The sequence below is a fragment of the Equus quagga genome, chromosome 16, assembly GCF_021613505.1.
Source record: "Equus quagga isolate Etosha38 chromosome 16, UCLA_HA_Equagga_1.0, whole genome shotgun sequence".
Taxonomy (NCBI): domain Eukaryota; kingdom Metazoa; phylum Chordata; class Mammalia; order Perissodactyla; family Equidae; genus Equus; species Equus quagga.
The window spans coordinates 71,768,757-71,794,357 of NC_060282.1; the positions used below are offsets into that span (position 1 = coordinate 71,768,757).

The 25,601-nt window shown below is 39.2% G+C and overlaps 1 protein-coding gene across 1 annotated transcript in view; it reads left to right on the plus strand.

Annotated features, from left to right (window-relative positions):
- The first annotated feature begins 3,020 nt into the window (after positions 1-3,020).
- CRISPLD1 (cysteine rich secretory protein LCCL domain containing 1) overlaps positions 3,021-25,601 on the plus strand; it is a 46,731-nt gene continuing 24,150 nt past the window's right edge. The window contains exons 1-2 of the mRNA XM_046642369.1: positions 3,021-3,413; positions 4,389-4,708. Coding sequence (XP_046498325.1) covers positions 4,451-4,708 — 258 coding nt within the window. The 5' untranslated portion in view covers positions 3,021-3,413; positions 4,389-4,450. The remainder of the gene's footprint in view (positions 3,414-4,388; positions 4,709-25,601) is intronic.

The following is a 25,601-nucleotide window of genomic DNA, read 5'->3' on the forward strand; positions in this document are numbered from 1 at the left end:
ACGACCCACGACTAGTGACATGTCCTGAAACTACCTTGGGCATCTTAACTTAAAATTACATGCTTTTCCACAACTAGAAGGACCCACAACTAAAATATACACCTATGTACTTGGGGGATTTGGGGAGAAAAAAAATTACATGATTTAAAACATTGCACTGGACTAATTCTACCTCCCAAAACACAACACAAATTCAATTCTTACATTCCCCAGTGGAGGACAGACTTACCAACAATGTGGTGAGAGAATAGCCTGTTCTTCGGCTTGAGATTGAGGTTTGGGGTCATGAAACTGTACAGTGGATGAAATGCCTAGAGGTGAATATAGACCCAATTTTGCAAGTACAGGATGTGTTATAGAAAAAACACATATGAATATATTTAAAGATGGCTCCTACGTATGCACAAGCAGAAAATAATAGCAGCAGTAGCATGGAGAAAATGCAACATTGCCAGAGGAAGGTATCTTCTTTGTAGAAATGTATCCGTTAGAATGCTTTGAGCTGCAAGTAAACGAAAAACCAAGTCAATGTGACTGAAACAATTCATTTATTATGTCTTATAGCCAGAAAAAGGGAGGCGAGGTGTTCAGTGACTGGTAATGGCAGGAGACTCAGGCACTGTCTGTCCTTCTGCTCAGCCGAGACGACAGGCCTCTGTCCTCAGGCCCGATGCTTGTCCTTGGCTGCATCTGTAAATTTCACAAACTAACCCATCAGCACCTGAAGAAGCATTTCTTCTTTCTGCATCTCTTTATCACAAAACTCCTGCCAACCCTCCTCCTCACCCCCCAAGCAGATTTTTTCCTTCCTTTCAGGAGCCAAGGTTGTGTGGCATGTCCATGCTAAGGCAATCGCTGGTAGCAGAGATGGATTGTGAGGACTGGCTCTGACTAACCAATATTCACCTCCTAAGGAGGCCAGTTTGACAGCATATGACAGGGTGAACATCACCAGGAAATTGGAGGCTGGGGGCTTGGAAGAAAGGGGTGGAAGGCTGGTTTTGGTTAGACAACCAACAACGTCTGCCACAAGAAAGTAGTACTGCTAAAAACAGCCTTGGCTTTGCAAGTAGCAACCTTAGCCACACACCCAAGTGCTACTTTTACATGAATTCTGTGTGGAGAAGACATTTTCTTCTGTCTACAAACAGATTTCTCAACAACAAATAAAAATGTGAACAGTATCATCTTTGAGTATTCAAGAATACTGTTTGATTACTCTTCAAAATGGCATTTCCAGCATATATATTAAATCAAGTATGACAAACTGTATTATTGAAGTGTTAATGTTTAATATAGTGAATGTTCAAATCATTCTTTTATATAAAAAAATGACTCCCAATACCAAATTGGAAGCCAATAGAAACACTGAGAGAAGCAATATAAACGTTTTTTTCTTGCCAGGAGAAAGGTTTGGAAAGAAAACTTTAAAATCAAATCTTATTTTCTTTAATGTAAGCCTTCAGGTGTCTGATTTGTATATTGTGTGGAAAGGTTTATAATGGAAACATTCAAGAGTCAATGCATTTAACTTCATTTCCTTATCATCTTAATTCCCATCTTCCCAATTTAAATTCTCTTTGAAAATGTTTCAAGTAATGGTATTACTTTTAACAGTTTTTTATTTGATACTCAGTATAATTTTAAGTACCACATTAAAACTGGAGTATAGAAACATTTTCTTCATCTGCTGTGACAAATGATGGTCCTTTTATCACAAACTTTGGGGTATTCCATTAATTTCCAGGAAGATAAGCCAGTTTTCTGAACTCTGTAAGAGTTAATAACTACTTGAAAAGCACAAATGTAAGTCTTTTGCGCTTAAACTGCTATGAAATTTAAAATTACACCTTCTATGAAAGTCATATGTGCACCAAATCCTTTGACTTTCTATGCCCTTCGTATAGGTGATGCTTCCGTCGTCTTCGGTGTGAGAGGAAGCAAGGTCTCATGTTCACCAGAGGCTTCGAGGTTTGATAAAGTGTAGCTGGGCGGTGGAAAGAGACAGGTAGCAGGTTGGGACGATTTGGGAGTTACTATCAGAATGTTTATTTGATCATATGCTATATACTCTAGCATTTAAAAATAGAGAAAATGGAAATCATGTCTCACTACAGAAAGGAAGCGAAGATAAACGCTTCTCAATAAAAAACCTACCTATAGAAGCAGTATCCTGGGTGAGCTTCTGTGAATTTAAAATCAGAAATTTTCCTACTCCAGGTTATCACTTGGACAAACGAGAAACTGGCTCTCATTTCACTATCAACTCTAGAACTGGGTTTTGAGTTCCTGTCAACATAATTGAAATTAATTGAGGGTGCCCTGTACATCAACTCCAAAGATGTCTACATCATTAGGAAAAAAAGGGCTGTGGCCACCATTGGAAGAGAATACCACGTATTTTATGGATCAAGTGGAGCTCTCAACTGTCAAGCAATCCCGAGTCACAGATCACCCATCATTTAATAAAACCCCTTCCCCATCTGGTCATCAACAAGGTTTAACGGAGCCCAAAAGAACAACAACTCAATTCTAGACACGGGGCCCTGGAAACAGAAGCATCCCCTGGAGAAAATAAAAGGAAAAGCTTTTCTCTCTCTCTCCGTCCAACCCCCCCAGTTCTCCAAGATCAAAGGTGTTAACCCCACCCCCTCCGCCCCATGCTCTCTGGGGTTGTTCACCTCCTTTCAGCATCTCGTGAGGAAGAAACTAGGAGGAGGATTTCTGAAAGCTGGGGAACTGTGGTGGGCGGGAGCAGATGGGGCCCTCCTTGCATTCACCTCCTCCAGGGTCCAGACCTTCCACTCCCGGGTCTCTGAAGCCCAAAACACGCCCACAAACGCCAAGCGTCCTGGCTTTGCTGGGCAGGGGGAGAAGCAGGGCGGTCCTCCGCGCTTCGGCGCCGGGCGGCAGGCCCGGGCTGGGTAGAGGTGGGGGTGGGCGAGGAGGGGCGCTCACGTCACGTGCGCGCGCGGGGACCGCAATAAATGCCCCGGAGCTCGCGGGAGCGGCGGAAACGCTCGGCGCCCGGCTCTGCGCATCGTGGCTGCACCAGCAGGAGCGCGAGGTCGCCCCAGCCCTTGCAGCCGAGCTCCGCTTCGTGTCCCCGCCCCTTGCTCCTGCAGAGGACGCTCGGAGCCTCCGGGCGCCCACCCTGGCAAGCTAACTGGGGATCTCCCTTTCGGCCCCAACTTCAGGCTTTAAGTTTGGAGCGCTCTGCCCGCTACTTCTTCCAGGTCCAAAAGGAGCCGCGGAGGCCGAGTCAGCACCCTCGTGGCCCAAGGACGCGCCTTGCCCTGGTCCTTGCCGAGCGGGGCTCTCTGTGCGCAGTCGTGTGTGGAGGCGGCGGGCGGCTGCGGGAGGCTGGCCGTCTTGTTTGGCCCGGCTCTCTTAGGGAACTTCACACTGGAGAGGTAAGAGCATTTCCCAAACGCAGCGCTGGGTCCTCGAGCTCCCACCTTTTCTTGTCTACCTTTTTCTTCTTAAACCTTGCTTTTAAAAAAAGCCAGCTTGTAAAGACCGGTCAGACAAGGAGGGTGGGCGGACTGCTCGGCCAGCAGCAGCGATGGAGATTAGCGGGAGCCTGCTCTTGTAAGTGACTTGTAGGTTTCACCTCCTTCTGTCGCGCGCTTTACATTTGCATCCAGGGAACAGTGTGCGCCTGCGGCGTGTGGGAGGAAAAGCTCCCAAGTTGCTGGTGGACCGTTGGCTTTATCGAGTGCGGGCCACAGCTTAGGCACATACTTTCCAGGAAATAATGATTGAGTTCTTGACCTGCGCCTGCGTAAGAAGAGGCTTCCCCCAGTGCCTGGAACCACTCACTCGCACTGGTTCACTGGGCCCTCCAGATGTACCCCTGGCTAAATGTATAAATAACATTTTGTACTTCTTTAAAACATTCACCTGAATTGCAGAATGTTGTGGACATTCTGAATGCCTGTGAACTGGACATGGGACACCGGGATAAAATAATAATTTAAAACGTCGAAACGTGGACCTCTAGATTGATATACAATATTCTAGGTAGATAATACCATTTGCAAGCTGTATGTATTATGCGGGCACTTAAGGCCTCGTAATTCAGAAATTATTTTTTAACTCTGACTCTTCTGGGCTACTTTTGTTATTTATGTTTGGCCTCATGCATATTATCTTGGAAAATATGGTTGTCTGTTTTGTGGAAACAACGCATTGTGAAAAGTCGTCTGGAGGAAAAATTGGTTGTAGATAAGTTATTTCAAAAAGCGCATGTTCAAAACGTGAGAGTGCTATAATGTATAGACAGATCAAACTGGGACGCTCCCTTTGTAACTGTTGTTTTACTTTTGTTATTAGACAATTAATATCTGCCTAGATTTTCACCTTAATCACACTGCATGTCGTTATAGCCAAAAGGAGTGGAAGAGCCTGTCTTGGAGATTTTCCCGGGGAAATCCTGAGATCATTCATTATGAAGTGTACCGCGCGGGAGTGGCTCAGAGTAACCACAGTGCTATTCATGGCTAGAGCAATTCCAGCCATGGTGGTTCCCAATGCCACTTTATTGGAGAAACTTTTGGAAAAGTACATGGATGAGGATGGTGAGTGGTGGACGGCCAAGCAAAGAGGGAAAAGGGCCATCACAAACGATGACATGCAGAGTATCCTGGACCTTCATAATAAGTTGCGAAGTCAGGTGTATCCAACAGCGTCTAATATGGAGTATATGGTAAGGAAATTTTTCAGATGGTATGTACAAAGAAACGTTTGTTGATGCTTTTAGCCTCTGTGGTTAAATTCTCTCGTGCTATTATTTAATCTTTACCATTTGTCCTGTGTGAAATAAAAAAAAAAAGATTTTCTTCGAGAGTATCTTCCTCTGCATTTTCTTTTGTTAGTGTTCCTTTCATTCTAAGAGCTCTTCGAGTTTCAGGGTAGAATTAAACGCCTTAGATGCAATATTCCTACTAAGTGCTGTAAATTCTACTCTTACCAGGAAGATTCCTATCCTGAGAATGCTGAACAGCTGGTGTGTTTACTTTTAAATGATTTAGTAGAACACTTGCTTCCTACTTCCTAACTGATGGAACCTTCTTATGACCGGTGGATCTGAAAAGTGAGGGACCAATAATTTGAAGAAGCTTTCTGGATTGCTGACTTTACATACACACACACACACACACACGCCGGTATACATATAAATATATAGTTTCTAATGGGCCCTTCTTTCTTACAAATATGTAAATAACATACTGTAAAGGGTACATTTCTCTAGTTGCTTTATGTTAAGGAATGCATTGGCAATGGTTTTTTTTTCTCTTCTGGATTTATTTGTGAACCTTTAAGTATGAAAATAAGCCTGGGCAAAGGATTAAATGAAAATATGTGACTTACCCTTAATAACCTTATACTTACTCTTAGAGCAAATTACCAAGTTGGGGCAACCATATTACTTTTTTAAGACTATTAGCGTCCAACTCATTAATATACTACTTCATACCCTAAGTTACGTAGAAAATTTTTCAAAAATCTATTTTACTACTTGCATGAATTAGGAATGCACTAGCAAAGACTGATAATAAATAGTCATTGGTGATAGCAGACTTATTTAATGAACATTGGGAATAACGTTTCTCCTTTGGATACATTGCAGGGTGCAGTTAATGCATGCTAGTTTTTCTCTTTTTCTGCCTTCACATTAGTTTTGATGGATATTGTCTATTTAAATCCTTTCATGAAACGTGGAAGTTCTATGTTCACATTACCCTTGACAAAATATGGCATTATATTATTTTAACTTTTACTGGAAAAATGTTTTACCCTAAAGAAAGTAGGTGGTACTCAAGAGAACTCATCAGAGGTTAAGATTTGAGGCCTGGTGGTCAGGCTGTCTGAGTTTAAATTCTGGTGTTGATACCCACTAGCTATGGGGCTTGGGGCAACTTATTAATTTCTCTCTGCTTCGGTCTCCTCCTGTCTAGCGTATGTACTCACCTGACAGGTTGCTCTGAGGGTTGAATGAGATAACCTATGTAAAGTTTAGCTCATTATCAGGCATATTGCAAAGTCCTAGTAAATGTCACTAAGACATACAACTAATTTTATGTCTCCTCCTACTGTTTAAATAGATCATTTGAGGAAATTCAGCTCTTTTCAAAACTGTGTGCAGGATATGACATCTGTAATGTCTCATATTTCTGCTTTTTGTGTATTTTAAAGTGTTTGTCCAAAGGAAAAAATTCTATGACTTCTTCATCTGTGAGCTTTCAAACAGAGCCAATTCTGGAGACTTTCCAACTAGGCCACTCTGTGCTTATTCCATGTGGATAGGTATTCAATTGCTTTTTATTTAAAATAAGGAAGAACGTAGGAGTTCAAACCCACAAAAAGAAATCTTAGAATATTTGTGTGTGTTTTAAGTAATATGGAAATAATGAAAGCACAGTTCTGTGATTCGTTTTCGTGTTTGGCTTCCAAAGAAAATAACTGCCTATTGTATGATGTCTGGTCTGGGGTGTGTTTATATGAGTTTCTTTTTAGTTTCACTGGTTTTATTTTATCCTTGAAAAGTAGATTCAGAAACCAGTCAGGGTTTACGTTGTGTTGCCCTTAGATACTGTTAACACTGGAACCGCATCTTGGCCATTACCTGGGCTGCAGAGGAGTTCATTGCCCAACTGTAATACTGGAGCACGTTTTCTAGAATACACATTTAAGGGGAAGTCTGAATACTATTTTATTTGAAATCCTGTTGATTTATGCATTGCCTAATAATATAAGTACAGATGTTGATCAACCTTGTGAAAACATTTATTCAAATAGTTATTTAAGATGTGTTTATTCTGAGAAAACAAAATTAAAAACTGGTGAAGAACTGTTTCCTATAAAATCTGCAAAGCCGTATGATAAGTGCCACCACTTTGGGCCAGTTGTATACTGTATGTCACATTACACTACATCTGGTGCTTATTTTAGTCTATTCCTTGCCCTGAGCCTGGGGCAGCCAAGCCACATCCACATTTATTAACATCACATCCCTACACCGACCCATGTATGCGTTTGATTAAGAGGGTTGAAAATTGATTCTGGAAAGCCACATCTTTCCTTGAAGAGCTTATGGTCTGATTGAGAAGGAAGAAGAGACATATTTGAAAATGTTCAAGTAAGCAAGGACACAAAATTCTTTGTTTATGTGTACGAATAATGCCAAGGGAGCTCAGGATAATGGAATATTCCCAAAGGGGAGAGTTAATCCATCGGTAAGGTGAGGTCTGTGTTGTTCCTGGAAGGTGGTCAGGACCGTGAATGGTGGCGAAGAGTGGAGGGCATATCTCATTTAGAGGAAGAGGAATGGACAAATCTGGGGTGGCCGGCTGGTTGTAGGAACTAGAAGGAGATTAGGTTGATGAAAGCACAGACCTGTGGCAGAGTCAGGAAGGAGAGAAATGAGCTATTTATTATAGAAAATCAGTGATCCAAAGGAAAGAGAGTACCCGCATTTAATTTAGGGTAAATTGAGAAACTGGAACTTGTAGGTCATCGGATGCAGCAGCTGTTGCTGAAGAGGCACTGGATTTTAGAGGAAAAAATACTAGCTTTGCGCCTAGATAGCTGCAGGTTCACATTTTATCTCTGCTGTTTATCGGTACAAACTGACAGTCGGCAACCTTTTTGGGCATTGTTTTTCTTATTGGTGAAATCGCTGTAAACATATAAACCTCACAGGCTGTAATGAGATGAGAGATTTGAGACTGTTGAGCATATTCTTTTTCTTCAAGCCTTTCTTTTCCATGGCTTTTAATCCCATTGCTTGGTTCTTTCCTTTTTCTGCTTATTTTGTCAACGCGTTCTTGTTTCCTGCTCATCTCCTAAAAGTTGGTTCCCCACGTTTTTACTTTGGGCCTTCTTCCTTCCCACAGGACCTTCTCTACGCCTTTGGCTTTAAATACCCTCCATATATTGATGGCTCCATAGTCGACGTCTCCATCCAACAGTCCTCTTTGAGCTTCATTTTCGTATTTCCTACTGGGTCTTCTCTGTAACGTTATGCCACAGTTACTTCAAGCTTAAGATGTCTGAAAAGAAAATGAACTGCTTTACCTTTTCCCTCCACCTTTGCCTTGATCCTGCTTCCCTTCCTGGATTCTTTCTCAGTGAATGTCATCAACATCTGCTCAGTCCTCTCTAAGCAAAAACACCCCAGAAAATTGGGCATGTTCCCAATTCCCGCCTTGCTTTCATTCCCTCTGCCCACTTCCCCATAACGTACACACGCAAACATACGTATACAGTTCCTTGCAAAATTCTGTAGACTCTGTCCCAGAAATATCTTTTGAATCCTCTCTTTTGTTTCATCTTCACCTTTGCCCATTATCTCACACCTAGATTGGTACCAGAGCTTCCCACCCAGCACACTATACCCGTCTAGTCCTACTTTATTTCTACTTTAGTCTGCCTTCCTCACTGTAATGAAATCTGTCTTTTCCCTCAAACAGATATGTGGTGAGTACTCAACTGCACGAAACTTCTGTTAACTCCTGGCTGCTCAACGTTGATTAACTTATAAAGCCCACCTTGATTAACTTGAGGCATGTCCGGTCCAATACACCCCATAGCTCTCAACTCCATGCATATATTTGAATCTGTGTTCACATTGAACTAACTACTCACTCTTCTTAGAGATGACCGTGCTTCCTCATGCTTCTTTGCTTGTCTGCGCATTCAGTTTTCTCTGTGCCCAGAATGCTCATGCTTCTTGTCTCCTCCTGACAAACTCTTACTCAAGAGTCAGCTTGAATGTTCTCTTTCTGTAAAGCTTTCTCTGGTGCACCCATTCCTCTGCCCCACTCCTTCTGTGGTCCTAAAATATTTTATTCAAGCCTATTTATAGTATTAAAATTTTATTGCGGTTAAATATTTATATGTCTCTTTTTTCCCCCAAGACTTTGGATTCCTGGAAGGGTAAGGGTTGTACTTTATTTATCTTCATAACCCCGCGCCTGATGCATAGCAGTAGTACTAAGGAAATATTTATTGATTGAATATTAGTGAATGCTCAATAAATATGTGTTGAATTAAGGGATGGATGGAAGAATAGGTAATATTATATATGAGATAAGTATGAAGGACAGGTAAGAAAAGGAATTAAAATAATAAAAGTTCTGGAAGGTAGGCTCTCACCAACAGCAAAGATGCTAACATAGAAATTGGAAATACTAGAGATGAAGGAATAAATGCTTGAAATAATTCAGGATTTTTTTTCTGTTTTTTAAAATATTCATTGTATACTAAAAATTTTCCTGTAATGTAGAGCTACTGAGATAATAATCAAGATATTCGAATATCCTGGAATTTAAATAATAAAATGAATTAGTGGGTATTTACCTCTTTTTATAAATTTTTAACATAGAGCCTCTAAAACATTATAGATTGACTAAAATACAAAATAGTTCACTGTGATACAAAGTGTACCTAAGTCTAGAATGTGCTTCAGCAACCAGGACACTTTACCCAAAAGAACACATGGGCCAACTGTATAAGCCATTTTCCACTATTGTGACTATTTCCATGTCTTTTAGAGAACTGTTGACAGACACTTTCTGGGAGGGTTGATGGCTGTGCCTGCTTGCTCTCCCCTGACATATGGGTGAGACTGTGGGCAGAACCTTGGCACAGCACTTTTCCAAATGTAGAACAAAGCACATCTGGATGCCTCTCCTTTTGCTACGCGACCACAGGCTCTGAGCCAAACAACCGGTAGTACCCTCGGTCCGTGGTGCATGTTGATGCAAACGATGGCTTGGTTCCAGTTTGTTACTTACCTTCTTTCTCACACTTAACATTGGAAATCAAGTATTTTTTTCTTTTGTGCTTCAGTAACAGCAGATAATTTCAGAAACTGGACCTGGGACAACCTAGTTTGCTCAACAGGGTGCTGCTAGTCTGGATTCTGCCCTGTTTCCGACTGTCTGTAGTCTGAATCCAAACCTGAAAAAGTCATCTTTAGCTTCCACGTTGCTCTGGTTTACTCTCATAAATCCATGTTTTCTCATGTTATTTGCCACCAGTGACATATCCAGAGTAAACGCAGGTAATGAAATGATGATCTTATAACTCGTTTACCCCAAACTCAGTGTTTACACATTTCTTATCTTGCTAAAAATGTCAGGAATTCACCGCAATTAAGTTTTATTGCAACTCTTGATTCCTAAAACGATGGTTTTCTCTCTGCATACTGGCGCTTGCCTGGTAATTTTAAAAAATTAATTATTTACATTTTTTATTGGTATGCAGTATAATCTACATGCACTTAAGGGTACATAAGATATCTTTCTTGGTTCAAAGAATATTACCACTGTTTAAAGTTATTAAGCTTTCTTTATTCTGTATTTAAAATAGCTTATTTAATTTTCCTGGAGTGTTTTTATTTTACTTTAATAATATTGTTTAGATCCAATAAAGTTATGTTTTGTTTTAAGTATCTTGGTCTACAGAGTTTAAAAGTTTGCAAAACTTTAATTTGAATAGATAGTTGGTTTTTTAAAAAAGACGTTGACACTTCAAATTAATATATTTTTCTTTTTGGCAGTTGCACTGTAGATGGCAATACCCATAGGGGGAAAGTGACATTGCAGCCCAGTTCGATTGAATTTAGTAATTACCCTGGAGTTCTGGGAGATTAAAGATTCGTCCTTAAATGTAAGCAGCAAATCTAGGATCTTAGAAAGGCAAGAGAAGAGAAGTAGTTTCCATAGGAGAATGAAGTACCCAAAGCCTGAAAAATGCTGCAAAATTTTGAAATTGCTATTGTTCTTTCTTCCTTCATTAAACAGGTATTAGGAGTTTACCATATGCCAGGCACCGCGTAAGGCCCAGCAGTAAACACAACAAGCATTCTTTCTTGCCTGGAATAGGTTTGAAGACCCTCAGTCTCCAAACACAGCAAGGGGACCCATGTGGCCAATACAGAGTGTTCATGGGAAGTAATATAGGAAATGAGGTCCAGGTCTGAGATTTAATTGAGGAGGACAGTTACAGGTTATTGTAAAGACTCATTTTCAGTCTAAGTGATAAGAGGCCATTTGAGCCGTTTGAATAGAAGAATTGCATGATTTTACTTATACTTATTCAGAGTCATTCTAGCTTTCTGAGAACAGACTTTAGGTGGTGGGAAGGGGGGCAAAGGTGTGAGCAGGGAGACGAGGCTATTACAATAATCCTTCCAACAGTTGTTGGTGGCTAGGAGTGGGGTGGTAGCCGTGAAAATGGTGACAAGTGGCAAGAGGGTGAATATACTCTCAAATCCCTTTTTAATCAGCACATCCATCTTGAAAAATTCAAGGGAGCCTTTTGGCAAGATGAGTTGACTTGGCCAGCCAGGCAGCCAGTAGGCTGGGCGTTCCTTCATCTGGTGCAAGATCTAAATCCACTCAAGCCCTGGCTGCTGGTTTTTGAAAACTGGAGGGAGTTTCTATTCTGGTTTAAATATCAATGAGGAACTCTCAACTTGTAGTGACTTCCAGAATGGTTACAGAGATTCCAAAAGTCACCTCGCTACTTCATGCTCATTTTGCCAACCCAACTCCAAGAGATTAGAGGAGGTGGAACCCACCTCTGCCTTCTCACTTCCCAGGATAAGAATGTCTGCTGTTTTCCCACGTGGTCTGCTTTCCTCTCCCCAAAGCCAGTCTACTCTCTCACTCTCTGCATAAACAACAGAAGATGAGAACTTTAGCATGAGAAGCAGAACAGGACAGTGGCCCAGTTCCTGCCCGGTAATCACCAGTTGCACTATCATGGGGTATTTCATTGAGATTTTATTTCATTTTGGAGGTAATGCAGACATTTTGGATGTGGGATGTGGCTGTACAGGTTTTGCCTGAGGAACTGGAAATATCGGAGCTACCATTTTTTAAGATAGGAAAGAATGTGGCTAGACCAGCATTTGGTAGAGGAAGCTGGAGCTCAATTTTGGACATATTAAAGCTTAAGATTTAGCTTAAATATCCAAGTGAATTTGTCAAGTATGCAATTAGACATATGTGGTCTAATCTAGAAGATAAAGTTAGGATTCATCAGCATTTGGATGGTATTGAAAGCCTTGAGGAGAAATGAGATCATCAAGAGAATGAGAATAGATAGAGAAGAGACATTTAGGAAGTGAGCTCTTGACACACTTTACAGTGGGAAGATGAGGAGGAAGAGCAAAGGGAATTGAGAATTAAAAAGAAAACCAGGGGAGCATGATGTCTTGGAAGCCAAATGAAGGAAGGCAGAAAGGATGATCAACTCTTATATACTTATAAAGCTTATCTAATCTTATAAAGCTCTTAATGCTGCTTCAAGATCAAGTAAAATGAGGGCCCTTGAATTTCACAATATGGAAGCCACGTTGGAGGTCTCATAAAACAGTTTGGGTGGAATCATAGTGATCCAAGATTGGTTCAGGAAGAATGGGATGGGAGAAATGAGCGTGCTTGTTCATCCACTTATTCATCAAACATGTACCATCCCCTGTGGGCCAGCTGGTATCTGTAATCTTAACTCTTTTCCAATTAAAAGTTTTTAATTTAGTTTTAGAAGAGGTAATTCAGTTAGGGAACATACCCCAAATTTATAATGATAGTCAGTAGGAAAATGCTATTTTTTTTGCATGATTTTTGTAGTTACCTTTACTGAATGCCTTCATTCATTAAAAACAGAATATTCATTTATAGTTGTAGTTAACAATGCCATTTAGCTCAAGAACATTCTTGGCTATTATTAAGTTTTATTCTTTCACATATTCCTTTCAGGAATTTATACAACCAAATAATTGTACATGATTTAAAATTTAAATTCTTTAAATCCATTAAATTTTTAATGATTTTTACTAATTCAGTTAAAGCCAGATGTTTACCAAACTAAGATATATATGTTTTATATACTCCTATGTATAATTTATACATGTATTATGTGTGACATATATATAATATTTAGTTTATTGGAAGAAAATATGAAAATTCAAGCGGTAATAAATTGTCTGATGAAGGTATTATAGTAAGTATGTCTAAATAACTCCTTATTTTCCTGAATATTTGTTGCCTTCATAATTTTAAGGAGTTACAGAAAGGCTTTTATAATTGATTAAAACAATTTGTAAGTCTCATTAATAAATTTGTGTTTAAGAAAGCTTTTAATTCAATACTGATTGAGCATTTTTGTGCCAGGCACTGTTCTTGATGCTGGAGAATACGTTTGTGTGTAAAAAGTTCAACAAGTTAATGAAAATAAGCAGAGAGATGATAGAGAATGATAGAGGTGGAGCTAATCATATTGGGTAGTTGGGGAAGACTTCTCTGAGTGGGTTGCTTTTGACCGAGAACTGAATTGCAAGACAGAGTCAGCTAAACAAAGATACATAGATGTAGGCAGAAGGAATACTAGGCACAAAGTCTTTAAATCGGGAATGAAGGTGGGAGTTTTCATGGATTATAAAGAAAGCTAGTGTGGCTGAGTTTTATTCAGTAATGAGGAAAGTGTTAGAAAATGAAGTAGACATATAAGCATGAGCCAGAATTCCTTTTGGGCCTTATGGGTGAGGAAAAGTTTGTATTTTATTTTGAGTGAAATAGAAAGCCACTGGAAAATTTCTTGCAGAGGATTGACCTGGTCTTATTTCCAGTTTCCTTTAATTACTCCATGTTATGGAGAGTGGTCTGAAAGAGGACTAAGGCTGAAAGCAGAGAAACAGTTAGGAAGCCATTGCTCTATTCTCAAGGAGAGATGGTGGTGGCCGGGACCGGGGTGACAGTAGTAAAGATGGAGACACATGCGTGGTTTCAGGGTATGTTTTCATGGCATTGCTGATGGTTTTGTTGATTGCTTTAAAGTGCAGGGTGAAGGATAAGGAAGAATCTGGGTTGCTCTTAGGTTTTTACTTAAGCACGTTAGTGAATAGTTGAACGTTTGTTGAAACAGGAGGAGAAACACAAGGGGAGGTAAGGATAAACTCAGGGGTTTCTTTTCGACCAAGCTTAGTCTGTGCTGTCATATCATCCTCAATTGAGTTTAATGGTCAGTGGGGAGGTAGCAATTGAGATAAAAATTTGGAAATCGTGTAGGTGTTATTAGGAACTGTCTTACTGACTGAACAAAGTCACCCAAGGAGATTTTCATGGACGAGGGTTGAATGCTTTGGCGTGAGCCCTGGGCTCCAGCAGTATGTGGAAGTTAAGCAGGAAGGAGAAGCTAGCAAAGGAAGTGGAGAACAAGTGCTCACCAAGGTTGGAGGAAAAGACAGGATAGACTAGTGTCTCAGAAGCTGGGAGAAAAAGAGTTCAACAGGGGAGAAGTCAATGCTTCAGTATTGCTGAGAAGATGAATAAGATGAAGAAGAAAAGTCAACAATGGTTTTGTCAACATGGAGTTTGTTGGTGACTTTGCTAAAAGTGATTTCAGTTGTAGTGTATGACTGAAAGTCTTACTGAAGTGGGAGGAAAAGAACGGGAGGTGAGGAAGTGGAGAAGTAACTAGGTAACTCCTCAAGATGATGTTGCCGTGAAGGAGATCAGAGAAATGGAGCTAGCTATTGCTAAAGGAGAATATGAGAATGCTTTTGGTTTGGTTTTGTAAAGAGCATATTTGTAGGTTGACGGGAATGAATGAGTTGAGAAAGCGCTTAGAAGGAGAGGAGAAAATATCCCTGCAAAGTCGGTTTATTTATTCTAACAAGAAAGACTGAGGCTGTAGGTGCAGAAGCAGGTAGTTTGGTGTATTTGATGAGGTAAAGAGAAGAGAATTTTCATGTGGATGCTTCTGTGTTACCCAGTGAAGTACAAAGCAGCTGAGATGAGGGGACAGGGAAAAAGGGATGTGAAGACGGACATTTACGAAATGATAATTTTGGATATCCTGCATGGGGATCTTTGTGGAGTCAGACATATGGGACGTTTTGAGGTGCTTTAAGTTCACTTGGTTCAAAATGCTTTCAGTTAAAAAATCTAGCAGATATGGAAGAGGTTTGCTATAGAAAGTCAAGGTATTTCCAAAAATCAGGCAGATTTAACGTAATGATCCTCCTCTGGTTTCCCATATGTCACAGCACTCTTTCCAGCCACTTCATGTGGGGTCACCTGCTTGGCCTCTGAAGACATTTCACTAACAGCTCCTGGAGATGAGAAAGAGATAATCAAAGACACGTTAGTGGGGATTTGATTTTTCAAGTATTCAGATATTAGATAATACAGAACACGTACACATATAGATACAGATCAGATAGTGTGTTTGGGGTTCAAATTGCAAACTAAATGCTAAATACAGATAGTTGTATAGGAACTCAAAAAATTAAGTTATGGAACTTTTGACCAAATATGTAACTTGAACTAGTGGGTGACCAAACTTCCCAAAGAGAAGAATCTGGAATTATGATCTGGTGAATCTTACTTTTCTTTTTTCTTTCTTTTAACTATTTAAAAATAGATAAGATGCCATTAAATCAACTACTTATGTGTAGTATATTAGGGAAAAGGCAACACATTTTTTATATTGATAGCTCATCAGCCTCAAGGGAAAAATATGAATATGGACACAATCAGTTTAGTAGGTTATGCATACTTTATATCTTCAGTTTGTAGGCAAAGAAAATTTTGGAATCAATCATCAGAATATTAAAGATAGTAAGTATTTTTCATGGAAAAGCAGCTAGGTATGATTTGGGGGGTTGAAGTAAAGGGTGTTTTAGTTCAGCGCAACTCGAACTTTAATGTGCATATGAATCCCCTGGGAATCTTGTTACAATACAGATTTTAATTCAGTAGGTCTGGGGTAGGCCCCAGTATTCTGTCTTCCTAACGGGAGCTCCCAGGTGATGTGGCAGCTGCTGTCTGGGAACCCACTTTAAGCAGAAGACTTTACGCTTCTTGGGAAGTGAGGTCTAAATTGAGACATGAATAATTGTTGACTGTAGAATTCAGGTCCTTTTTCCCATCCTCAGCTGTCGCATTCACCTTCTCCCTTTTTTTGTAAGGTAGCACCTATAACTATTAGTGCAGGAAAACAGAAACAACTTTTACTCCCTTTCGAGAAGAACTTAGAAACCAAAATGATGAAGAAGCTTGAACAATAAGATTCCTCAAGGCCTAATGTTTAAATTTACTGACTTAGAGGAGGAGTGGAAAATGAAATCTCAAAATTAGCTAAAGGCACAGTTCTGCTGGAAAGTGAAAAGTGAAATGCAATCAAGGACAGGATAAACTCAAAAGGCCCTGTGAGTGAGAAGGGAAGAAGTATGGGGGATGGGTGACTGGATAATAGGATAATGAGCTGTTAGATAAGACCCAGGAATGAGCATGAGCGGAGTTACTATTGAGAGACCCTGCCCTGTATGTTGCAACTCCAGCAACACAAAGTAACCACGTGAACAGGGGACCATCCAATAAAGGTGATGGGAGTAAACGTGAAACTATGTCTTATACTTTCTCAAGACATGGCAAATCCATGTCTGAAATACTGAATGATTGACTGATATGCTCAAGGAAACTACAGTGAGATCCAGTGTTGTCTGGAGAAAGGAAACCAAAGAGATAAAAGAGAAGTGTTGGGGACAGGGAGGCTGCTGAATGAAGATGGACTAAGACATCAGAACTCCTGTCTAGAAAGAAAGGGTTGACAGGTCTGCTAACCAAGAGTTCTCTGAACACAGTGAGTACGACCTAAAGTAATAAACAGCAGCACTATTCCACAGGACCATCCATGCGGTTATTCCGTATGCCTTGGGAGTTTTGATGCTGTAGGAATCTTGCGAAACTCGCTTGCCTTTGCAGATGTTAGAATGCTTTGTGCCCTCCTTGTTTTCACTTTAATGAATTTCTCCTCTTCCTTCAAGACTCACCTTCCATATAAAGTTGGGCGCACTCCCACCCCAGTTCCCTGGCTTCCAGGGCATTTTATGCTTGCTTCCGCCTCTGTTATTTACATCCTTGTCCCTTTCTGTAGCCTTGCCTTCCTTTGTGGGAAGGGACTGTATTTTAGTTATTTTTGCCTTCCCCCGCTGAGTGGCTGACAGATACTTTAAGCTCAATTTATGCTCCTTGGAAGGGAAAAAAATGGAATGAATGGATGAAAAAATGAAAAGATGACTAGGTTTTCAACAACAATTTTCAGGTGGGCAGAATGAAAAAGGATTTCATTAATTCTGTTTTGCCGAAAAATGCTATTAAAAATTTTGCAAAAGCATTCTTTTCAGTGAGGTATTGTGTTTGTTTTACTTAATTTTATATTTTTAAGTACAGTACCATTTTGGTTGGATACAATCATTCTTTAATAAGTGTGACAGGAGGCTAAATTAACATCGTATTTCAGTGACATTGGGTAACGGACATCTCTGTCTCATGAACTGGGATGCCCCAGACCCCTCAGCGGATAGAGAGACTCTTCCAGGAGATACTGTGGTCTGAATGCTAAGGCTTTTGCTGGAGAACTGTTTCCAAGCTGTAAATCACAATGTGGTAAGAAATGCAAATTAATATATGTTAAACTACGTATAAATCTAAAATAAAGTTCAGAATAAAGCAGTAACCAGGAAAGGCTTCTGAGATGAAGTACATTTTGAAATAGTATTTGAAGGAAGGTATAGTCATTGTGTGGTGGGAAATGTGGATGATGAGACTCTTGTTGATAAGATGTTGATATGAAAATCTGTGTACAGCTGTTTGGAAAGGGAGCACGTGGCAGTCACGATCTCTGAAAACTGACCAAAAGATGAAACGATGAAAAGAACCTTGTTCTATCAAATGTGGCTCATGGCAGACTTGAGCAGTGTAGCCCTATTCATTTTTCTTCTCTGCATACCTATAGAAATGTTTCATTTGACATAATTTGGCAGTATTAGTTTGAGTTTTGTGAGTGAAACAGTTATTACAAAGGATTTCCAAACTTTGGGTTTACTAACACTTTTTAAACTATTCCTCTGTGTGTATGTATATATGTATATATCAATATATAAATATTGTTGTCGCCTAAACCACAGGAGTACTCACTTAGAGGCTAGAGTGGAAATATCATCTTGGAAATTTAATGTGAGAAAAAGTCTTAAATTAGAGCGTTTATTGTCAATAGATTCAAAGCAAAGCTAGGAATGACTTACTCTGAACTTTGTTTTGCAATTAATTTTGTGAACTCTAAGAAAGTTACTTTTTCATTGAAACTTTAAGGGGCAGTGATTATCTTATTTTTTAATCATTCAAAATTTTGGATTTGGATTTCCTCCCTAGTCACATGAATATCAGCAATGTTCCATAAAAAGGCTCTGTGAATCACAGGAAATCAAGCGGATTCTTAAAGTCCCAGGGGAATAAGAGAACTTTCCTTAAGATCTAATAGGTATCAGGTAATGTGTTAGGCAGTTTGCTAATACAAATTCTGTGAGATATTTTTATTCTGAGATATTATTTCTCATCAGGAAACAAATGACACAATAACAAAGGTTCAACAGAAAAAAACTAATGAGTCTGTATGCAGAGCTGTGGACAGGGCTGAGGCCAGCCTCAAGGGATAGGAGACATGGTAACTTGAATGGTAGTATCACAGCCTGGGGAGGATGAGAGCTGGCTATAGGGCCGTGTGAAAGGACACAGTCACCATCACAGTGAGGCAGCATACTCAGAGGGGATGCATGGGAACGAAGAGGGGTAATACATACCTAAATTCACCTCTCACCCTCTGACTTCCTGTCTTGCATTGGCCAAATTCAACTGGAATCCAGGAGCCAGGAGAGCCCGAAGTAACTCAGTACGTAGAGTTGAGCCTTTTGGGTCCTAGAGTATGGCAGCAAGGGGCTGAGAATGACTGTGTGGGAACAAATGAAGAATATAGAGCACAATATTCCTTCTCAGATTTTCAAATAAGGACTTGAAAACCATATATTTTTTTAAATCATCGTCTCAGTCATTGTTTGAAAGAGACAAAGCTAAAGGCATATTCAAAAAGGACACAAAAATCTGATTGAGTACATGATGGTTATTAAACTGGCGGAGCTTCCTGGTAGCCAAGGAAACCATATGATGTACATAACTCTCAGTAACTGTTTGGAAGCCTAACAATTTAGCATTCTTGAGGCAGGAATTATTGTGAAAACTTAACACCGAGTTCTCAATGTAGGAACAATGAGCAACTTAATATAACAATTTCCTTAGAAGTATGTAGACATATGCATTTGAATATTTCCTATATTAGTTTTGGTTTAAATGGAAGTTATGGTGTTAAATTGTAGGTTTTGTTTCTATTTGTCTGTAAGCTTTACTAATTTGTTAAGAAAGTTTTTCATTTGTTAACCCTTCTTTTTAGCTTTTTTAAAATTAAAAAGATATCCCCAAGTACAATAAATAAAATCAACTAATATTTTATTTGCTTTCAAAACTTCCTTTTATTTTGATTTTTACATATAAAATATAAATTACAGTCATGCACCACGTGACTGTAATGTACATTGCTATTACTGTAATGTAATGACGTTTGGTCAACGACGGACTGCATATGTGACAGCGGTCCCAAAGATTAGTACAGTATAGCCGAGGTTTGAGTAGGCTATACCACCTAGGTTTGTTTGACTTGTAGGGGAAGTGGGAGAATCCCCCCAAACACCTTTCCCTTAAGGTTCTTATGGCTGGTCAAATCACTGAAAAGGCAGGTTAGCAGGAGAAAATCAAAGTTTAATAACATGTGTACATGGGAGAAACTTGGGAACAACTGAGTAACTGCCATCTGGCTGAGGCTGCCTGTTTAAACATCTTCAGCCATAGACAAGGAGGATGTTGGGGGTAATGATTTGGGATTTCAGAGGGGAGGAAGACATTTTACATGGAAATGGAAATGCAAATGTTTGCTAAACAGATTTTGCTGGGCCAAAAATATGGGTTTGTTGGTGTCTTTCTATCACACCTATTTTACGTTAGACTGTAGCTATCTATGGTTTGAGCTCCTTCCTGGAACAGGCCTTCTAGGTTTGTTTTAGGCAGTTCGTAGAGGGGATGAGGGGGTGGGGGAGGGGGGAAAAATCAAATATTCTTCCTGAGTCTTCTGAGCCTTTGTCTTTAGCTCAAAATAATCCATATACCAGAGTGGTGCATCTTGGGGCAGCCTGCCCCGAACCCCATCAGAGTACACTCTCTGATGTTTGCACGATCCTGAAATGGCCTAATGACACATTTCGCAGAACCTACTCCTGTTGTTAAGTGATGGATGGCTGTAAAGCATAAGTAAATACTGTAAAGTGATTCATTATGAGAGTTTGTCTATCCTATCATGCATTGTTCTAGGCCTGGTGTTTAGATCAATCATGCATCTAGCCAAAATTTTCAGGCCTTAGAAGAAACAGAGTAAAATGGTTACCAGGGGATGGGGGGATAAGAGAGATGGTGTTTACGGGTAGCAACCTGTAATGAATCGTAAGTAAGCCGTAGAGATCTAATGCACAGTATAATGAATATAGACAACATATTGTACTGTAATTATGTGATGTAATTATCGCTACATTGGCAATCATTATATAAATGTATCAAATTAACACGCCATACACCCTAAACTTATATAGTGTTACACGTCAAGTTTATTGAATTAAAATAAAATTTATGGACTGTAAACTAAAACACAGGTGCTCATTCTTATAAATGGACCCAGTATCCATAGATCAAGACTTGAAGAACTAATAGATGGTACTTTTACTAAAGGATTTCCTTAAATATTGAGATCTCCTCAAACATCCAGAATATAGTCTTGAAGCATAACTACTCCTCTCCTAAATGATAATAAAATAATGAAAGCAATGGGGCCTGCCCCGTGGCATAGTGGTTAAGTTTGCACACTCCACTTTGGTGGCCTGGGGTCCACAGGGTCGGATCCTGGGCACAGACCTACACACCGCTCATCAAGCCCCCATGCTGTGTTGGTGTCCCACATGCAAAAAATAGAGGAAAATTGGCAACAGATGTTAGCTCAGGAACAATCTTCCTCACCAAAAAAAAAAAAAAAAAAGTTAAAGGATTATAGTCTTATATTTATCAGAAAGTCAATACAAAACTATGACATTTACAAAAATAATCCAAGTTCAACTTTTCAAGGATTTACCTCTTGTTTAGTCTAGGTATATTGTGAATCCCCTTTTCACCTTAGTTTATATCACACGTGTAAGTTTGAGGCAGAGAATTTAGGCTCCTGCATCTCTAATCCAAGTTATTGCCCAGGCCAGGCCAGCTGTGAGAGTAGAGATAATCAGTGAGTGCACATTGGCAATGTATTATATGCCAAGTTTTATATTGGTGACATGGGAAACACACAAAAAGTACGAGACACAGGTTTTGATTTAAAATTCTAGTTTGGGAATTAAGATCCAGAGCAATAGAGAAGATCCAGGAGAGCATACGTAATTTGTGAATGCTGTGTTTAAGATGGTTCAGAGATGGGGGAGATGAATGGAGTTTTGTAGATGGAATGACTTCCAAGAGGAGAGAGAGCGTGAACAGGACTTTGGTGAAAGGATAAAGTTTAAGTAACCAAGGAGGGGAGGCGAGAAAGAACAATCTGGTTGGGGACAATTCTGATGGATTCAGTGACTGAGAAATAGGAATGGACAGGTGCTAGAACTTTGTTCCTCAAAGTGTGGCTATTCAGTGTAGGGTCCTGGCACCAGGTGTTAGAAATGTCCTCGCTTGGATTTCTCTTAATCCACGAGATCAGGATCTGCATTTTAACCAGATCGCCTGGTGATTTATAAGCACTTTAAAGTTCCAGAGAGTCAGCAGTGGCGAGCTCATGTTGAGGAGGGGTGGGCCAGAAGTGAGGTAGGTAAGTGATGGCCAGACTCGGAAGGTCCTTGGCAGGGCATAAGATGAGCTGAATCAGTAGGCATTCTGTAGAAATGCAAGGATTTTGTCAAATTAATGATTCTGCTGCCCCACAAGGACAGTCTGCCCTCCATGATGCAGTCCGTCTAGCTGCATAGTGTTGAAACGGCGGGTTTACTTGAAATCATCTCAGTTTATCCACACATTAAATTTTTGTGTCGAAAATTGTTTTAATAAAATGAAGAAGCAATTCCCTAAATTATTAGGTGGCTAATTTTTTAAGGCTCTATTTTAAAGTCGATTTCAAGGGAAGCACTGCCCCATTTGCCTCACATCCCTGTGACTTCCAGGAGACCCTAATATGTGCATTGCCCAGAGGTAATGCTGCTGTCTGAGTACCTGTCAAGGCTTTGTGCCCGGTGACACAGGTGTTCCTTTGAAATTGGAGCCTCATGCATTTTCTCTGTAACTACAAAGTCCTTTCATAACAGGTGAAGCACAGAAATTAAACACCTGAGGTAATTTCCAGGTTGTAAGGAATGAACTGCTGTTTTCCATGGTGCTTTTTATGCCAGATGACTTTGTCACAAAGCGTCATCTATTCCTTCAGCATAGATTGATTTGCTTATTTGTTTGTTCCATCGATGTTTGTTTCTTTCTTGTAGTTCTGATAATACCACCAATAGGGAGGAAAGAAAGTGGCTTTAAAGGCTTCATAATGAGGCCTTGTATTTGGAATTTGAATCTCAAGTCTCCTGAACTGTCAAGTGTGTTACTTTCATGGAATAAAAAGTTCTTTCTTGGAGGTTAAGTTATTGCTATTGAAAGGATTCCATTGACAACTCACTCCATCGCATTTTTGGATTGCACTTTCTGATTTAAATAGGAAAACACAACAGTGATTTGTGGAGGGATTAATTTTGACGTATAATGAATAATTTATAAACCTATTTTTCCAGTAGTGGTGGCACAGCAAGAATTATCTTTTGAAGGTGGTGTTTAGAAAGAGATAACTCTAGATATGTTTCATTTTCTTCAACCACTGCTACATTCATGAGCTGACTCAAAAATCCTAGTGTTCCTTTTCACCATGCAGAAAAATTACCTGGAGAAGCCTTTGCCTTATTTCAGAGGTTTTACCGTTGAGTTTTCAGGACGAAGCTGAAGAGAGGCTTGGTTTTAGCTTTTTATTGAGAATATCTTCTTGTCTTATTCAATTAATTTAAAGTTTTACTCAAGGTTCTCAGTTCTGTTTATCTGTTTTGGACAATATTAAAACTTTCTTGAATGGAGAGAATTCAGAAACCATTGATCTCTCCTCTAGGTTCATAGAAGATCTGAGACCTTGGTTTTACATTCTTGAAAATCACAAAACAACTTTCAGTTCTTCATTAAGAAATGCCTTTAATTGTCACCAGAGATATTATTTTACAGTTTGTAAATTCTTATGAGGTTCTGCAAGCTATACAGGGAATTCTATAAGAGACTATAAGTACAAAATAATAGAATTTTAAAGCTAAAAGAAGTTTAAGAGACTTATTCCAGCTTTCTAATGTTACAGATAAGGAAAAAGAAACCAAATTTGACATAATCAGAGACAAATTTTAAAATACACAATTTAAATAGGAAAGAAGACTCTTCCAGGGTGTATCATGTATTTTAATTACTCACCGTTTGAGTAATTTGAACAAGTGCAAGCTTACTTTTATCTCTATCTATACTATGTAAGAAAATGAGAGGAAATTGATCACTAACGACCTCATTTGCATGCGTCCAGAAGACCTAGCACTAGCAACTGGGTATTTCCAATACCCCTGAAAGCTAGAGTGTTGTTATTGTTTCTGACAGCCATTGACTGCTGGGAACTGAGGTGGGCTTTGGAGATAGGAGGCTGGTATTCCTAGTTAAGTATGCGGATGTGTATGTCTCGAAAGAAGAAGGATTGTAGAATTCATTTTTCAAAATTTATTGTAAATGCTTAGTTTTTAAAAGTAATTTCATCGTGTTATTTATAGTTTTCAGTGGTAGGAAGGTAAAAACAGAGCTTTCCTGCATAGATCCGGGCTTCCAGTGTGACTGCCATTTCAACACCACTGAGCCTTCACAAGGTTATTACTTTGCCAGAGAGCAGCGCATATTTTAAAAGTCCATGTTAAATTGCAAATCGTGTCATGGACTGGTGTTTGTCATTTAATTAGGATACCTAGTAGTCTGATTGTCAAAGACCAGTTATTTTTTGCATTTTTCTTGGAAATTCATTAAAGCTATACCAATTTTACAAAAGGGCATAATGAATTAAAACGTTATTTCTATACTATTTAGATGCTCTTTCGAATGGTTAGATAATTAACTACAACATTAACTCCTATTTTCCAATTTTTTGGGGAAAAAAGTTTATCTTAGCTATTTAAAGACATTTTTCTCAGCCTGTCGTTGAAAAGATCTATTGTAGTTTCATCCACTTAGGTGAGGTTTTCTGGAATGGTAGAAAATCTTGCAATCCTATTTCTCCCTAATTATTAAATTCTGTGAGAGGTTCCAGTCAGTAGATTATTTCTGTGTGCATTTAAAGATGTTAGAGCATGCCGGACAATTTCCTATTAAAATTTCTTTATTTGCTCATTTGTGTATTTTCTTCATTGTTGAATGTAACTCTATTAAAAAAACTACTTAACTTCAGTGTCCCCTAAGTATTCCCTTTGGTAGACTAATTATGATACCTTCGCTAATAAGTGCTTACCAATAACTGTGGATAAATGGATGCCTATCATCACCATCCCCACCACCACCAATCTTTGAGGTAATTTATGCGTGAAGAGTCTTAATCACACGCATTTCCATTAAGCAGATACAGGCACACCTTGGAGATTTAGTGTTTGGTTCCAGACCACTGTGATAATCAAATATTGCAATAAAGCGAGTCACACGAATGTTTTGGTTTCCCGGTGTGTATCAAAGTTACGTTTACACTGTAGTCTATTAAGTGTGTAATAGCATTATGTCTAAGAAAACAGTGTACACACCTTAATTTAAAAATAGCTTATCGCTAAAAAATGCTAACCTTTGCTTGAGCCTCCAGCAGTAATAGGCTTGCTTGACGCAGGATTGTCACAAACCTTCAATTTGCAAAAAACATGGTGTCTGTGAAGCACGATAAAGTGAAGCATGGTAAAAAGAGGTATGCCTGTAATGTCACAAAACTTTACTCCAGCTTCTTTAATACAACCACAAGCAATAATGATTTAGTTTTTTGTACTAATATCTTTGAAGCCTCAGTTCTAGGAAAATACTCCTCAGACAAATTCTTACTGACCAATTAACATTGGCCTTTGGCTCTTGTTTAATGTACTACAATAATAATTTTGAAACTGTAAAGGTTAAACAATTCCCAGGATGTGAATTTTCAAACTATGTGAATCTGGAAAAAGCTGTAACTTTACTATGGTCAAGAAAATATATTTGAAAATATTTGATTCTTTTTGAGAGAGAGATTTCTCAGTATCAAAGAGAAAGAAAAAGTTAACATTACTAGTGACTGCTTTTGCCTTAAGTACAGCTAGCAATGCTAACTTTGTAAAAATCTAAATTCTTGAGTGATTTCCAGCTGTTATTGACTGTCCATTACTAGAGCAGAATAGAGGTACTCTGGTAGGAGTAAGAATTGTATATGCTCATTCATGTTTCCCAAAGGGTAGCAATCAATGGAATTTTCTGTACATGTCTAGATAGCTACATAATTTCCAATTTCAACAAGTACAGTATTTTAGGGCCAAAATTACTATATATTTCTAAGTTTCCTTTTGA